Consider the following 16,782-nt stretch of genomic DNA (forward strand, 5'->3'; position numbering starts at 1 on the left):
ACAGTAATCAGAAAAATGAGAGCAACAGCCACATGAGAGCGTAGCTATAGCTAAGCCACGTTCGATTTTTGAGTCGTGAGTCGGATCTATGCAATACACAATGGAAAACCCCCCCCCCCCCCCCCCCCCCCCAGGTTTCTTGTCATGTTCATTCTGTCGTCTCAATCAGATTTTCCCGGCTCGTCATGGGCTCTGGCCTCCACACCGCGGCGCGTGTCTGATTTTGAACGTCGGCGTCCATGGCGCGTAATACCTCACTATAACGGCTGGCTAATGTCTCAGGATATTCGGCGAGGTCCGGTACTGTCCACTGGTCATAGCAGGCCCCGTGCGTGTTAGCCGCGAAGTAAGCCCCGTGGTGTCGAATGAAGAGGAAGCAGAGATAGCAAAAGTACTTGGAGGCGCCAAGGCACCTCGGCTTGTGCCAAGGGTGCTCTTCAGGTTGTGATCGATGGAATTCGAGATCATGATGGACGCTGAGTATAACCTCTGCGTGCACGTGAGTCGCCTTCGCCCACGGTTGGTAGGCGACGGTGGTGAGAGGCACCGCCTCGTATGGAGGCAGAAAGAGGAGCTCGACGCTAGCGAAAATCTTGGCATGAGATTGGGATAGCCTTGTTAGAGTTAGACAGATGCGGTGGTATGCAGCGATCTTTTCGAGCTGGCGCAAGGTTTTTAGGCACGCCTGAATTTGAGTTGTTGCCCTGACCCCCTGCAGGCGCCCGAGATAGTCTGCGACGAGGGGCGAAGTGCATACATTGTAGCTAGAGCGGACAATCCCTACTAGCTTTTCATGGTCATCATCGGTTGCCGTCTCAAAGGCCTCAAGAAGTGCAGCAAGAGCCAAAAGCTGTTGTTCGAGCTGGGCACGTGTATTCGCCTCTCTCCTGGTATACAAGAACTGGGCGCGATGGACGAGGTTGGCAAAGTCGGCATACAGGGGTTTCTTGTGGGTGCGGGAGAGGTAGACTGGCTTCTTCCACTTGCACGACCGAAGACGGTTGAGTAGACGAATGTGGTGATGTCGAGTGACCTCGTCCACAAGATCCTGCAATAAGGTTTTCGGGCTTGGCTCGGCAGACAATTTCTGAAAAATGGATCGTAGAAACGCTTGTGAGCTGGGTTCGATCGCATCAACGGATGCAACGGTGATTTTCATTCCTTTTCCATCTTTTCCATCTTGGAGATTACGACCTTCTTGGACAGTAGCAGCGGCAACAGACTGCGCCCCTTCACCGACAGCAATGAGATAGGCGATATCATCAGCCAGGCGTTGCTCGTTGGCCAGCGAGAGTTGGCGGGGTTGGCAGTTTTTTGTGTCGGAGTTTGGGCCGCCCAAGTCCGCTACCAGACCATCGGATTTTTCAACGGCCTCCGCTGCCGCATCATGCCGAGGCAGAGGGAAAGTCTGAGCATCCACAGGCACGGCATTTGTCAGTTTCTCCAGCTCGACGACATGCTGCCGGAATCCAGCCTCTGGGAGATGCTTCCAAATGGAGGCCGCGGGCGACGCAGTATTGGTCGGGCGCCCACGTAGAGTTGCGGAAGAACCAGGGGAGGATGTCGACAGTGCCTCTGCCAGGTCAGACATTGAGAGTGACAAGGATGACGGCATGTGGAGGGAAGCGGGTTGGAAATTTGGAAATTAAAAAAAATAAAATAAAGATAAAAAGGCACACAGGATGACAGGCAGGCCAAAGTCCTCTTGGGAGGAGAAAGAAAATAGAATTGTTCTGAGAGGTTCCAGGCTATCCTAAACCTTTCCCCACTGTTGTACAGCCAGAGCCAGGGCATGCAAAGTATGGGGGAGGGGAAAGAAAAAAGAAAAGCCCTGCCAATGAAGAATCAGCGGTACGCAAGATGAGGAGTCCTGAATTTAGTGCGCCAAGAGACCAACCATGACACAACGGCAGGCTATTTTGGTGGGAATTTTCTAGGCGAGATAGGCAACGGAGAAATTTGTCAGCAGTATTCTTCATGATGATGATTGACTGGATGGCACGGGGTATCGGCCGGAGAAACATGTTAAACAAGGAATCAGAGAGAGAGAGAGAGAGAAAGAAAAAAAAAAATATGGGCAAATTGATGTGCCGGTCCCATGGTGTCGGTACGCCCGTCCAAGCCACGGTAAAACAGCGGCGCCAAACTCGAACAAGCAATTCAGTCACACATCCCCCACGTGTTGGTCTTATTGGGGAAGAGTCTTGGGACCTTGGGACGAGTCTTGGACAGAAAGTCTTGGGTGTTTCTTGGAAGTTGATAGGACGCCGCGACTATATATCTGCCAAGCCTGGTACGCGGTTATGGAATGGAGAATCTTGGCAAATAGCCAAGACGAAAAGAGAAGACGACAGCAGATGATGCCCACTGGTGGTGGTAGTGGTGATGGTGATTATATTGGATGAGCACGGAGCAGCCCGCCTACAGTTGCCTTCCCCCCTGAACTATACCGCCTTATCTACTGCCTAAGTCTTGGCTCAGCGGGTACAAATAGCAGTGCCTCTGCTACGTAGTAGGGGTGTTTTGGTTGTTATAGTATAGGCTGGTAGTAGGCAAAAGTGGCTGTGTGGCATAGCAGCACCCTGGGCGTGCTCCTCACTGGGTCTTGGCGCCTGAACCTGCTCATCTCTTGTCCCTCTGTAGCCCCAATCAACCGGGTTAGATGCCGGTGGCTGCATTGCCTTCTTGGCCCCAAAACTTTAATCTGACCAGCATCAACCACGCAATGACTAGGCCCCATCTGCTGTGCCTTTTATCCCCCCCCCCCCCCTAAGACCTTCCCTATGTTGGTACGTTGGGCCCTGACATGCTAGTAATAGTCTGGTAAATTCATACGGCCCTGTCCCTGTTGCTTGGCGTCACCGTTGTTGCATGGTCGAATGACAGTTATCCGACAGTGACCTATTCCCTCTCCAAAGTCCGCCCCCTGCCCATGGTCTTGGAACCCTTCTGAATCGCTTCATGTTTGCCCTAGCGTTCTCCCAAGTGCAGCGTTCGCACGTCCGCCTGCCTCGTAGAGTTCGGACGGCCTTTGTGAGGAACGTCAAACTGGCTTGATCCCGGACCAGCGGCTATTCTTGACAAAGTTGACAGATGTTGATTGAATCTCATGGCTTGCTAGCCCACGTGTAAGCCCGTGTGTCGGCCGTCTTGTCTGTGTCGGCGCCGATCAGCTGAACCAATAACGCTGCTTGAACAACTGGGGTTTCCTGCAACGTCTACTATGTATGAATCTCGGCCGATCAAGAGTCTTGGCCTTTTGCTGGCATGCACCACGGGAAGTGGTGGTGAGTGTGATGGGATGGGATGGGACAATGTAAATTGCCAGCGCGTCTCCACTGCTATGGCGACTCACTCCCGCCAAGCGCTCGCCAATTTGAATTTTTTTTGATGACAACCTGATTCGGGTATTCTCTCGCTGGCCCTCGTCTAAGGCGCTTCTCTCAGGGGCCCTGTTTTCTGACTGTCGTGGAGCCGTCCCTTCGTTCTCGTCATGTGTTTCTTGCACCCTGACTCAAACCCCAGTCTTTAGGTCCTGGTCCCGTCCGCGATTGATCATTGCCAAGCACGTGGCCGCGGAGAGGTCTACACTTTCGTCCTCACCTCGAGCCGGCTGTGTGCTTGCAGGATTATCCCCCCTAATCAAGCTCTGGTGTTTTGCTGTTTTGACTAGGTAAACCTGCCAAGAGGTTACCTTTAACCAATGTAGCTCTGATCGTACGTAGTGACTACATGAAATTAATATCGCATCTTAAAGTCCTAGCTTCTCTGGACCCCACGATCGACTGGTACACTCCAGTGCCATCTATATATTACTTATAGATCTTCCACTCCTTCGACCACTTGTTTCATCGTGACACTCTCAACTCAACTCACCGAGCACAGTCATTCTTTTTTCTTTGCCAAACACCACACGGTCATTCTTTTACCTTTTGCGATTTTCAACATGAAGGCCACCGCCGTTCTTTGCCTCCTCCCCGCCGTCTCGGCCTTCTGCCACCACGGCACCAGCCTTTTCAAGAGAGCCGAGGGCAAGTACAACTTCGACGGCCTCAGCGGCCCTCTCAACTGGCATTCCTTGTCCGCCGATAACGCTGCCTGCGCTCTCGGCAAGAACCAGTCCCCTATCAACGTTCTCAACTCCAACACCAAGCAAGTCAAGGGCTCCACCATCACCTTCAAGCCCGAAAACTACCCCGATGGCCACGAGCTGGAGAACCTCAACGGCGTCTTCGAGGTCCGCGCCAACGGAACCATGGAAAACGGCGGCAAGACCTACGCTCTTCGACAGTTCCACTTCCACACCCCCAGCGAGCACCGTCTGAACGGCGAGCACTTTGCTTTGGAGGTTCACTTTGTCTGGGAGGCTCAGGTTGGCAATGGTGAGTCCGATATAACAGTGAAGCGATCAAGGCAGACAGGTATTAACACAGGTTCAGGTTCCTCTCTCGCTGTTGTCGGCTTCCTCATCGAGCTCGGTGAGAAGACTGACCCTCTCCTGGCCGCTGTCTTCAAGAACGCAAACAAGGCCAGAGAGGTCGGCCAGCACGCCCCCACAGGTCCTTTGGACTTCAGCGGCCTCTCCCGTCACCTCTCCAGGAGCACCGTCTACCAGTAAGTGCACTCTCTCTCTCAACGACATTTGACTACGTGCTGACCGCTTCAAAAGGTACTCCGGATCTCTCACCACTCCTCCCTGCACCGAGTCTATTGCCTGGAACGTTGTTGGAACCCCCATCACCATCGACCTCGCCACCTACAAGACGGTTAAGAGCATCTTGAAGTTCAACTCCCGCTACACCCAGAACACCCCTGGCGAGATGAACCTGTTGGAGAACGCCATGACCAGCCTGCAGAAGATCATTGGCGCTCAAGGTACGAACTAGATTTACTAGATTATGATTGCTTGTAATTGAATTCGCGTTATCTTCTTTGAACACCAATCCCCAATATTGTCTTGGTTTCCCAGAAACCGCAAAAACTTTGATGTCGTACCTTGCTTCATGTGTCGCCAAGTGTTGTACTTTGAGAACAAGAAAGTGCCAAGTGAGACAGCGTGCTAAACATGGACTTAGACAATGCCGAGCCTGTTCCCTCCAAGGCTCCTTGCAAGAAAGCCAAGAGACAATCCGTTGACGCCGTTCGCAATGATTAAATTCTTCGACTGAATGGATACAACCCGAGACCGGCTACAATTACAAATCGACGACACCTAGTTCGTAGCTGGCAGTGACGTATTTGATCGAATTGTGATGTGCTGCCGCATGTGTCGCCTTGATATGTACGATCACTCAATAATTGCACATCTAATCGGAGGCCTTTTGTTACTGCATTTTAATGTACATAATTGCCTTCGCGCATACAAGTTTCTAAGTGCAAGAATATATATATATATATCTCGGGATGTCAGACTACTTCAACTTTGCCGCGACGGCGTCTATACACCCAGTGAACATCTCATCTAGTATACCGGCCAGCACAGGTTTGAAGCTCGGCTCCGTCCAATCCGATGCGCCAGACCAGACGAAGCGTGTCTGGTTTTCGTTAACGGCGGTAAGTTGCAGCGTGCCGCGGGGGTTGGTTGTGTTTGGGACGCCGTCGAGGATCAGGTACCTGACGGTATGGGTTTCGGGGTCGGCCACTTCCAGGCGCTCGTGGACGACAGAGCCGTTGTCGAATGTAAGCGTGCGCACTGATCCGATGCCGAATCCTTCCAGGCTGGACTTGACTACGCCGGGAAACCAGAGCCTCTCGGAGCCGAAAGCCGAAATGATGGCCCAGATTTCCGAGATGGGCGCATCGATTACCTTCGAAACTTCGTGTGTCTTTTCATTCTCCATGATTTTTTTGGGACTGGCGGGAAATGATGAACAAAGTTTGTGAATGATCAGATCTATAATGCTGATAAAGCGAAAGGGTGGAATTGAAAGGATAGCTTACACTCTATTAGATTTCGTGAGGGCTAAATAACTTTATCGTCCAGGCTCATTAATAAGCATATCCGACGGGATGCCAGTATCACAGCTTCCTAGGAGGGCCGCGGGACCCGGCACTAGCGCCGTTCACACGGAGCTTCGCCTTAGCTTCTAGCGACTAAGGTAGGCAGATTGATTGACAAATTATCCGTCAAATGCCGAGGGCTCAAGTAATTTCAAACATGTATTTATGTTTTCGTGTTGCTGCTAGACTAACTGTTAAGCTGGCGACAGCGCACCGCTTTGATTTCCAATTGTGCTTTGTTTAAGGTAGGTGAAGCGAGGTTCCGAAAGCTAAACTCAATGCCGAAATTCAAGCCCTGTTATACTGGGGTAACTCCTCAGAGAAGCACAATCTTACAGCCTCTTTACTTGCTTCATCAAGGTCTTCCTTGGGCAACCCCAGTATGTCGTTTGCTAAGCCGTATTTGTGCTCGACATCACCATCACCCACGGGGTAGAAGATGCGAGTATACATCAGTCTTGAAAACCCAGTCCTGTCTCCCTTTTTCAACGCCTCATGGCCGGCCTCCCACCGCTCCTTTGTGTTTTCGTACGAGATCTTCCAGTCACCATCTGTCGTACCAGTGGCTCGCTTCACGCTGTCGAACATGTCTAGCTGAGAAACGAAAAAGCTTGAAATGTAGAAAACGTCGTTGGCCCATTTTTGTATCGTAGGGGACTCGTCGTTCTCGTCCTCGGGCAGCCACTTTAGGCTTACAAACGCAGCAATTCCGCGGCCACACTGCGCCAAAGTCGAGGTGTTGATTTTGACATTTCCATCATCGAACAGGATGAGTGACTTTTTCTTCATGTCGAAGCCGTACTGGTCAGGCGACAGACCCAAGCTGAACTCATACCAGAAGCCGGGTGACATGATAATCCAGTCGCTAACGCCAAGCTGTTCAATCTCTTTCACGGCGCCCTGGAAAGCGTGGCCGAGCAGGGTATCGCTCATGAGGGATTCGTTCTGCGGGTCCGGACCCCATGCATTGGGCATCACGTGGGGAACGCCGGCTTTGGCTGCAGCCCTAATGAGCTTAATCTGAATTTCTTGAGGAGCGCGGGAGTTCATGGTAATGACGAGATACTGCTGCCCTTCAAGAGCTCGGACGATGGAGTCTTCATCGTCGTAGTCGACCTTGGCCGCAATGACGCCTTTCGGCAATTTGGAGCTGCTATCATGCCGGGTGATGGCAGTCACCTGGTGTTTTCCGCCTTTGAGCAGTTCTTGTGTCACAAATTTGCCCATGGTACCCGTAGCCTGTCAAGCTGTTAGTTCATGCTTTTCAAAACAAGACCATCAAATGGCCATAATTGGTGTTTAACGCACACCAACTATCGCAACTTTCTCGATGCGGTTGACGAAGCCGGCAGGCTGGTCCTTGGCATATCTTGGGATTTTGGGAGCCATTGTGCGGTCGCGTACAAGGTAAACTAATCAGGAAATAGAGATCGAGCACTAAATGATATATTTGAATAGATCTCTAGTCGTAGTCTTGTGGTTATGGTTGTAACAAACTCCTATCCTGATGGTTGTCCTAACTTAACATTTATATGACTTTGGCATATTCAGAGGCCCGGACTTAGCATCTCACGAGGTAAAAAAAATCCGAGTAACCCCGACTCTCGCGTACTTTATCTTGGAAATGTGTAAAACATTCTTATTAGCTCTGATTAGCTCTTAATATTAACCGCGTTCTATTTTTACTAGGCTAGACCCTTTGTTTAGGGAATACGGCATCATAGACTCTATCTCCGTACCGGAGAACGAAAGTCGGAGATAAGCCTTCCCAAATAGGAAATTCTCTTCTCCGTGCGCTTCAGACTTTCGGATGTAAGCTGTGACAAAAAGAGTCCCCATACGCGTCATGCTGAGTTTTTAAGTAGTGCTAACACCTGGAACATTTAGATAACGAACGGAGCGTTGATAATCAGTTATGTAAAGAGAAACCTTCCATTCTGATCCTTATGCTATCTACAGGTTCATGTTGAATGAAACCTGTTCACCTAACTAAGGTAGACTAAGAACCCAACGCGTCTCAATGTTCAATGTGTACCCAGTTACTCGCCGTCCTGCTGTTGCTAACTGCAAATTTTCCCGTCTACTCAGCACTCCTAACATTCATCCTACTGCCTGAATCCTCTGACAATGAAATCAACAGCGGGGTCGATGAACTCGGGACGGATATAAGTCAGATGATAAAACGTGCATTCACCATCCGGATCGCAAACCTAAGCGGTGCCGCGAATGAATCAGCTTTTGCACCAAATGTTGATCCTCATGACGATACTTGAAGAAAGGATTTTTTTACCGGGTCTCCGTTCGCGCAGACTTGACGAACTTTCTCGTTCAGTCCAGCAGGAAATTTGCTCAGTGTGTTTCCGTATCTCAAGTACCCGTCGCCGAACATGACAAGCGACTTAATCTTTCCATATAGTGCAGTCGGGATGTCTTTCGCGGCGGCATGCATCACCGATGCCCCTTGAGAGTACCCGACTAAGGAGAAGGTCTGATTTGGACAGGCCTTAGACTGGGATGTAAGGCGAGAGACGACATCGGCGGAGCCTCGGCGGACACCACTGATGATCTGAGAGCTTGCGGGATACTAGGTTTGAAGTCAGGTAACATTTTGTCTGGCGCGGTGAGTAGAAGACCTACTTGGACTGGGTAACCTCTTGCACCTGGCAGGGCAACTGTTGTGTTGCTGACGACTGGATCGCCGACTATGATGCCGAATTTGCCACCCTCGGCGAAATTTGGCTCACTGGTTCCTCTGGCTAGACATCGCCTTAGCCTCAATCATACTAATCTATGTCCTAAACTGCTAGTTATCAAGTGAGCCTTACCGACAAGGATCTCAAAGTCAGAACATCCCGCCGGGATGTCTTGTGGACGGATTGGAACCGGGTCGCCAATCGTTACGCCAGTATCCGGGACCGCCGGGCAACTATCGGAACCCTGCGCCGAGACGAGGACTAAGGATGAAAGGGAGAGAAGTAAGACAGTGACTGGTAACATTTTCTCAAGTATGAGATGAACTATCGACAGACGCTTGCTGGATTAGGGGATCCAGGTCAGAGGTTGTTGCATTGTCGTGGGAACTTTAATTAGGCCTGCTTTGACAACTTCAAGAGTATTTATCTCAATTTAATTTGTGTCATAGTGATATCGTATCCTTCGTTCCGAGAAGATTGAAGCCTCGGAACCTCGGTTGTATTTGAGTCAAGTTTTGCTTAATTTACTTGATTTGATTTCCATTCGTGGAGTTATCGCAAGTGGTTCCAAAAGAGGGGATCGACATAAATGCAATTGGCTTCCCGTTTCCCACCTTGAGATGTGTGGGTGAGGTTAAAGTCTTTTACCAAGAAACCTCCCATAGATCAATCATCGTTTTCAAACAAGGATCGATGACTTAACGATACATGCACTACTGCTTCGTGAACCTCGGCCTGGTGAATTGAGCTGCATCACCGTTGGTCCTCACTTGACAGGGATCTAGCTGGATCACGCTTGTTTGCCAATCGCATCTCGTACCATCGCCAAGCCTAGTCAATTTGGTGGAGAAGGCCTCCACACGTGTTGGATGGTGCAGCCTGCACCCCAGGCGGGGCTCGTACCATAACAAACGTCCTCGCTGGAGTTACTCAAATTGGCAAAGACGGGTGAGAATCCAAGACAGCTCAATACAACTGCGACATAGTAAATACGAATCGCCCCTCTCGTTGTCCCCATCGAAGCCATTCAAAGGCGCCCAGAAAGAACTCTCCGAGTATCAAGTGCCGTGGACGGGAAGCCGCAGGTCGAACCCGCAACCTGTCCTCACCTCGCTGCACCCCGCAGACCTTTCTGCATTTTCTTTTGACATCATTCGACTGGCTGCTATATTTATGGGTCAGATAGCTGTTCCAGAAGGATAAAGTGGACTGCTATGGTGATGCGAAAAATGGGAGACTAATGGGAGACTAGTAGTGAAGGTCCTTAGACACAAATGTGTGGTCTACCTTGAATTATTCACTCATGCCAACCATCCCTAATGATAGCACCACTTAAATGCTCTTCTGGCCTTTGAACGACGAGAATGAAGAAACATCACAACACCGACTGATCAGACCAAGAATATTTAACTTGCAAAATACTCCTTTCAAATGCTAGGGAAAGCAATTCTATGTTTGAGTTATATCCGCCAGGCGTTATTTCTTAGCCTGTTTGAGTTCAATTGCCAGCCTGTTGGGACACATATCACTGATCTTGGGGGAGCGAAGAATTAATGGGCGGGCAAAAATGGAATGAATTTCCAAAAGAAAGGTTACACGTTTCGACGAAGAACCAAGAACCGCCCGTTTCCGCAACTCTGGCGTAAGAAAGAAAAATGGGACAGAAGCCTCCAGAAGCTCCGTACCTCAAGAAAAGCAAAAAGCCCGCCACATTTTCTAGATATCATATGTCAAACCATCCCCGCCAATCACACAGCAATCCAGTCTCAAACACATTTGCCCTTTGACAGCAGCAGAGTCTGCACAGATCCCAAAAGCATCAGGCCATAAAAAGACTTTAGTTGATGCCCCTTAGATGGACACTCAAGCCCCCTGAGCCGCCTTAATCTTGGAAATAAGGAAGTCGGCACCCTCGCCGGCGTTGGCGCCGTACGAAAGATGCGGAGCCAGAATAGCAGCACCGAGGTTGCCGTCGCAAACGGTGTCGCGGGGGTTTGAGGCGCAAATGATCTTGATCTTGTCCTTGGGGAAGTTGGGGATCTGACCGTTGTCTGCACGAAACTGAGTGTCTCCGAAGGTCACAACACCGACGATCTGATTCTTCTGTGCCTCTGGGAGATCTTCAATAGCACGGTGATTGACAGCCGCACCTTGCCTGTTTTGCCATGAAAGGTTAGACATCATCCCACACTTGATATAAGATGTGGAGATAAAAGGGCGCTTACGAGTATCCTCCGGTCACAACAATGGACTGGGGGCACTTAGAAGCAATGTTTTTGAGAATGCTCTCCATTTCGCTGATGCCGGCGGGATCAGCACCTCCGGGGAGGAAGTTGGTATCAAGTCGGGCACCATAGTCGACGCCCTGAACAGCGACGCTGCTGAATGCTTTCTTGAGTCTGTTTGCCACGGGAGGGCCGACCACAGTGCCCTATTTCAGGGTAAGTCAGATTATGAAGATAGATTGACGATGTCTATTCCGTCGAAAGAAATGGGAGCTCACCATGTTTCCAATCTCAGTGGAACCACGGGCCCAGACGAAGATAATGTCTTTACATCCGCCCGTCTTGAATTCGTTTGCAGTGCTGCCAACACTTCCGAGCTGTCGCTTGTCTTCCGTAGGGAGAGCAAGGACAGTGGAAACAAGAACAATGGTGTTGAAGAACTTCATCTTGGAAGAGTTTGTAGTTGATTTGTAGAATGAAAGTCTCGCGTCGCAGACGGAATGGTAAATTTACAAATTGAATGGAAGGATTGTATGTGACTGGTGAGTTGTTCTTGTCGTCGTCAATGGGTCAAAGGTCCTCCTCGACGACATGTCTTGAGCTTCTTATAGACTCCCATGATATCTACAACTTCAATGAATCTTTACTCAAATAGGCATTTTCAACGAGAAGTTCTGCCCAGTCTTGGACATTCCTCGGTATTCTCACAAATCCTCGGCTATGAAGAAGAAAACTCCTTTGATGATTCGTGAATTTGGATCCATTCGAGGGGGAATTGATTGAAGTGGGGAGACTGCATGATAGAAGTCTCAAATCGAACGGGATGTTACGATACAGCTGAGAAAATATCGGTGTTTAGACCACGAGAGCCTCGGCACTGAAGCACTTGCCCACGAGGTCTCCCATATTTCTTCTCGGATAGTGTCGATCATACGGATCTGAACTTGGCTTCGAGATTGTGGTATGCAATATACGTGACACATCTTGCCTGGACGGATTTGGGCGTTGGTTGCGAAACGTATCTCCAACATAACCACTAAAAAGACATACTTTACATTTAGTGTGGCTCGATTTTGGCTTCCGACATCGATGGCAGGTCCAATGACAAGATGAACCACGCATTGATGTGTTTCCTTCCTAGGTTGTTTCAGGTGGTAGAGGTAACCTCCTATTCGGTATTCCGTTATGTGCCCACTGGCATTGGGGACCTCCTGACCAGATTTCCCCACAGAACATGTCTTTCAGTCAGCTCAATTGGGACTAAGATGTTCAGAGACCTTGTCAGCCACACGCTTTATTACCAACCGGACCAAGGCGAACAAGCATTTCGAGTTTACTGCCAAGCGTAAGGATAGAGTCTACGTTAATTACGGTTTGGAACACCGCGCCCATCAGAATCCCATTTCCTTGACGAAAACATACTCAAACGGTTAGATTACATCAATCCTGATCCATCAAAACTTTTTGGTGGAATTCTATCCGTTTGATGTTGTATAATCAAAGGAAACACCCTCCTCCTTTTTTGCCCCTTTTTGTTTTTGCTTTCTTTCTTTTGAAGAACAGAACCTGTTGCGATAGTTGGAATACGGAGTCGTGTGGCACTTCCAGCCACACGCCCGCCAGGCTGAGAGGCCCAAGCCTCCCAGACCCACGTGACAGGCCAAGGGGGAATATCCCCACCTTCTAGTCAACAACACCACTTTCAACAATCATGAACCATCGATTAGAACCAATTTACTGTTATTTGTTATTGACGAACGGAATTCCGTTTCACCCCCTGTTTCACCCCCTGTGAAACCTACAAAAACACTGAGGAAACAGCAGGAGCGATTAAGCTGTGACAAAAAGAGCCCCTATGCGCGTCATGCTGCTGAGTTCTTAACGATCAGAACCCGCCAAAATACCAATTTATGCACTAGTTTAAATGGTCTGGGAATCACAACCTAACAACAAGAGCTTTGAATCAAAGTGAATCACGTTGGGAGAAGAGAGTTTTAGGACTCTGGCCCAGCATTCCCCAAAATCAACCTCAGCGCAGGCCATTTTGCTCATTTAAGCCCCTGAAGGACCCGCTTCGGGCCTGCCCGAGAGGAAAAACCCCCCAATTTTCCACCATAATTGGTGGAAAAGAGGCCTATTTTGCAGCAAACAGCCAATCAGCACCCCTCATTTCTCTCTCCATTAGTAAAACTTGCTTGCGTCGCAGATAAAAGAGTTTGAACAAATGCAACTCTCCTTTCGGCCAAGCTCCCTGTCAATACAACCTGACAAACGCGACACAATTTGAAGGCAAGCTTAAAGATCTAAGTTTGCTCCTCAGCGGAGAAATAAACTACATTGTGCATGCCAAGCGATCGACCAACATGTTTGTACATGTCTGCCAAGCGTCCGAGTGCTCAGGGCGATGAAAATATACGTATTGAATGAGAAACCTATGTACAACCTTATCGCAGCCTAAGAAAATGCTCAAGACTTCTCGGTCAAGTTGTCCTTGTCGATGGTGATGGAGTCAATAGTCCACGTGATGCCGTTGTCCTTGGTTTGCCACTCAGTGTGATGAGCATTGGTGTAAGTCACAATGCTGTCCAAGTCCTTGACTGCCTCGTTGAAGACAAGGGTAATGTTGTTGTAGCTGTAGGCATCGAGAGTACCGCAGCCATCACCGTAGCACTCGTTGCCAGAGTAAAAGACGGCTGGTCTCATGCCCTTGGCTGCACCACATAGTTAGCTTCCATTACCGAAAGCCGGATGGCTCATAAACTTACAGTCAGACTGGGATGAAAGAACCTTGCCCTTGGCAGAAATCTTCTGATCAATCATGTCGGTGGCAGAGTTGAGCGTAACTACGATTCAGTCAGGGGTTAGCTGACTCATGACGTTTTCGATAAAGGAATGACAAATGCAACTTACGCTCAAAGTCCAGGGTCGCATTCTCCTCGACCTCGACGTATGGCTTTCCAATCTGTCCGTCGGGAGTGTATGTGCTTGCGGCCGCGCACCATTGGGTGTTGGGTGCGTTGCAGCCCCAGACAGAATTGTCAGGACCCCAGTTGAGAAGAGGTTGAACAAAGTCCATCTTCAAAACGTCTCCTTGACTGGGGTTGTTCTGAATACCAATCCAGAGAGAGAGCCAACGTTCTTTCTCGTTGGACTTTACCCAGTCCTTGGGAGGTGCAGGGACCTCCATGGAGTAGGTGGCCTTGGTGATGTACTGGCCACCAGTAGTGGGCCCGAGATAGAACATGTTGCCATACTCGTAGTTGGGATAAATGTCAGCCTTGGCTCCCAGAGCCAGAGCAGCAGCGGCGGCGAGGATGGAATTGCGCATCTTGAGAAATGAAAGTAGCAAAAAATGGTTGTGTCAAACTTGAACGAGTGGAAAGAGAACCGGCCTCTGTAATTGGTTATTCGGAGGTAAAAGAACGTGAGGTGTTGGCCAAGATGTCACCAGGATCGCCAAGCACAACCAATTGCTTATATATATTTTGGCAAGCTGTCGTGGTTGTTCATATAATTGATACCTTCCCATGATCGGGACATTCCCCCGTGGAGCTTAGTGAATCCAGTCGTGGGTCGATCCAGTGTACGGAGAAATTACTCATGCCCACTCGGGTAAAGCGGCACCCAACCGAATGGCCGGGTGCAACAGAATGATGATGACCAGCACCAGTCAATATCCATAAAAAGGGGCAGAAGGGGTCGAATGAAATATTTGACGGCCGAATCGGGCAAGTATGAAAGAGAGAAGCCGCTATTCAGCAGCATCAGTCCATCTTCGCCTAAAACCGGTTACGTGGTGCTCTACTTCTTTGATACAAAATCTTTATAAACTAAATGAGAGTACTATTGTGGATTAATACTCATTAATGTGACTATAATTTCTTAGAAAAAACAATAACTGGAGTAACTCTCAGTTACGAATAGTCGAAAGGGAAGTTAATGTCAGTCTATCGGTCTGAAGTTGTACCGCTATCACGGAATAATGACAATCTCTCCTGGCTCCCTTTTAGTGTCTGCCGCGCTCCATGCTTGTTCCCAGTTTTCTAGCGGGAAACAATGTACCGGACCCATGCCCGCTTTTTGTCCCAGAGGAAGAACACCGCTTTCCACCATCTTGATGAGCCTTCGAGTCTGCTCTGGAGAACACATCCAGGAACCTTTAACAGTGAGTCCCCGGCCTATAATGTCCATGTAGCTAAAATCAACCCCAGATAGCACCTTGCCCATAAGGCTGACACGCGCGCCTTGTGTGAGGACGCTCAAGCAGGCTTTGAAATGGGTCGAGGTCTCTGCGGCTGGTGGAGACATATCCCAAAATGCGTCGGCTAATCCACCACATGCCGTGCGAAGAGATTGGACATCTTTTTCAACGATATTGGTGAGCTGAACTGTTGAGATGCGCGCATTTATAGATTCAAGTTGTTGAAGAATGTTCTTATTACGCCCAATGGCAACGATGCGAGCGCCCATGGCAAGCGCTAGGTGAACAGCTGCACTTCCATACCTCCCCGTCGCTGGAGCAATGATAACGGTTTCACCCGACTTGACATCGATGTCTGCGAGCCCGCCAAATGGGATAAGCATGCTGAACATGTGAGTTAGGTCTTCAATGGTGTAGCCTAGGCCCCCGTGCTTGGTATCCCCAAGGAGCCGAGCATTATCCAAAGGATGGCAATTCTCAAGCGGTATCTTGGCGTAGTCGGCGTAGGTGGAGTCGCGCCACTCGCCGCGGGAAAGTTTTCGGCTGCCCTCATCAAAGCCTTCCATCAGCCCAGAGATATAAATCCCACCACGATCCCGACCTTGGATATATGGATCGAACAAGACGAGTTGTCCCACTTCAAGTTTGGTTGCGTCTGGGCCGACATCGACGACGCGTCCAATGGAAATGAACCCTGGAACAAGTGGTAAAGGCAAGGGGTGTCCGCTCTCTGGGTTTCCATAAACCTCCGGCGAATTGGCTCTGACAGACGCAGCAAGAACACGAATGATAGCGCTGCCGGGTCCAGCGGATGGTACTGCGCGTGTCTCGAGTTTTGCAGTCTGCCCAATCTTGTGAAGGACAACGACTCGGTTCTGTGTAGGGTTCTCGGATGACATGATGTAAGTTACAATTGACGCTGAAATATTCAAAGAGCTTGCGATAGCTTCATGAGTGTGTTGACCCGCGATTCGGAATCGGTTTCTAGTACTTATATGCAATCATGCCGAAGGAGACAGGTGGGTTAGTTTCTTCCGGCAGAGGCGGACTTTTCCCCCGAAACCGCTTACAAAACCCGCAAGCTTTGCAAGCAAGATAATGTTTTGAGCAAGACTGATCTCCATCTTTGACGACTGAATCGCAAGATACATGGTTTAACCGACTCACCATAATCTGCCAAGGCACAAGGAATCCACAATAAAGCGATGCAGCGCCGTGCACGGATTGCTTTGTGCTGCGGAGTTTGTGCTGGGCTGCGGACCTGTGGTGTAGCAACTGACAAACTCCGCAGCAAACTATTTAATCGGCCTGTTTGAATAATTTATATTTATAAGAGAAGAATTACTCATACCCATCAAAAATGATGCTCAGATTTTCTCTATACGTAGCTCATTACGTCGTTCTTGAGGGCAGTACGCTCTACGTGCATCTACCTAGATCACTGCTATCTATCGGATTTAGTACATGTTCCATAACTGTGAACTGCCTGGAAAATCAGGGGACGGCTACAGCCATAAAGCTTCATCAAATGCCGCAGTTCAGAAAGCATAAATGAAGCCAAAGAGTTCGGGGTCCGCTAGACATAACCCTAATGGCATCAAACAATCACGTAAAACTTGATAACTTCGGCTTATTAAAGCTTTAATATTTCAAGACTGAAATC

The 16,782-nt window shown here is 49.3% G+C and overlaps 8 protein-coding genes across 8 annotated transcripts; 1 reads left to right on the forward strand and 7 right to left on the reverse strand.

Moving 5' to 3' along the window:
- Positions 1-148: 148 nt before the first annotated feature.
- Positions 149-1,615, reverse strand: CTRU02_214283 (uncharacterized protein; the record flags this gene model as incomplete). The annotated part of the gene is made up of 1 exon (XM_036734119.1): positions 149-1,615. The coding sequence occupies one exon, from the start codon at positions 1,613-1,615 to the stop codon at positions 149-151; it is 1,467 nt and encodes a 488-aa protein (XP_036574164.1).
- Positions 1,616-3,946: 2,331 nt separating this feature from the next.
- Positions 3,947-4,886, forward strand: CTRU02_214284 (carbonic anhydrase; the record flags this gene model as incomplete). Its single annotated transcript, XM_036734118.2, has 2 exons — positions 3,947-4,614; positions 4,670-4,886. 2 exons carry the CDS (start codon positions 3,947-3,949, stop codon positions 4,884-4,886), a joined length of 885 nt encoding a protein of 294 aa, XP_036574163.2.
- A 525-nt stretch (positions 4,887-5,411) lies between these two features.
- On the reverse strand, positions 5,412-5,840 carry CTRU02_214285 (bet v i allergen; the record flags this gene model as incomplete). The annotated part of the gene is made up of 1 exon (XM_070206220.1): positions 5,412-5,840. The coding sequence occupies one exon, from the start codon at positions 5,838-5,840 to the stop codon at positions 5,412-5,414; it is 429 nt and encodes a 142-aa protein (XP_070060252.1).
- Positions 5,841-6,288: 448 nt separating this feature from the next.
- Positions 6,289-7,389, reverse strand: CTRU02_214286 (isoflavone reductase family protein; the record flags this gene model as incomplete). Its single annotated transcript, XM_036734117.2, has 2 exons — positions 6,289-7,239; positions 7,309-7,389. The coding sequence occupies 2 exons, from the start codon at positions 7,387-7,389 to the stop codon at positions 6,289-6,291; spliced, it is 1,032 nt and encodes a 343-aa protein (XP_036574162.2).
- Positions 7,390-8,105: 716 nt separating this feature from the next.
- CTRU02_214287 (uncharacterized protein) lies at positions 8,106-8,997 on the reverse strand (the record flags this gene model as incomplete). Its single annotated transcript, XM_036734116.1, has 4 exons — positions 8,106-8,210; positions 8,291-8,584; positions 8,638-8,756; positions 8,826-8,997. The coding sequence occupies 4 exons, from the start codon at positions 8,995-8,997 to the stop codon at positions 8,106-8,108; spliced, it is 690 nt and encodes a 229-aa protein (XP_036574161.1).
- A 1,559-nt stretch (positions 8,998-10,556) lies between these two features.
- CTRU02_214288 (cutinase precursor) lies at positions 10,557-11,364 on the reverse strand (the record flags this gene model as incomplete). Its single annotated transcript, XM_036734115.1, has 3 exons — positions 10,557-10,848; positions 10,919-11,124; positions 11,197-11,364. 3 exons carry the CDS (start codon positions 11,362-11,364, stop codon positions 10,557-10,559), a joined length of 666 nt encoding a protein of 221 aa, XP_036574160.1.
- Positions 11,365-13,384: 2,020 nt separating this feature from the next.
- CTRU02_214289 (uncharacterized protein) lies at positions 13,385-14,246 on the reverse strand (the record flags this gene model as incomplete). The annotated part of the gene is made up of 3 exons (XM_036734114.2): positions 13,385-13,629; positions 13,684-13,761; positions 13,829-14,246. The coding sequence occupies 3 exons, from the start codon at positions 14,244-14,246 to the stop codon at positions 13,385-13,387; spliced, it is 741 nt and encodes a 246-aa protein (XP_036574159.2).
- A 644-nt stretch (positions 14,247-14,890) lies between these two features.
- CTRU02_214290 (isopropanol dehydrogenase) lies at positions 14,891-16,018 on the reverse strand (the record flags this gene model as incomplete). Its single annotated transcript, XM_070206221.1, has 1 exon — positions 14,891-16,018. One exon carries the CDS (start codon positions 16,016-16,018, stop codon positions 14,891-14,893), a length of 1,128 nt encoding a protein of 375 aa, XP_070060253.1.
- Positions 16,019-16,782: the final 764 nt, after the last annotated feature.

This window comes from Colletotrichum truncatum, assembly GCF_014235925.2.
Source record: "Colletotrichum truncatum strain CMES1059 chromosome Unknown Contig_0010, whole genome shotgun sequence".
NCBI lineage: Eukaryota > Fungi > Ascomycota > Sordariomycetes > Glomerellales > Glomerellaceae > Colletotrichum > Colletotrichum truncatum.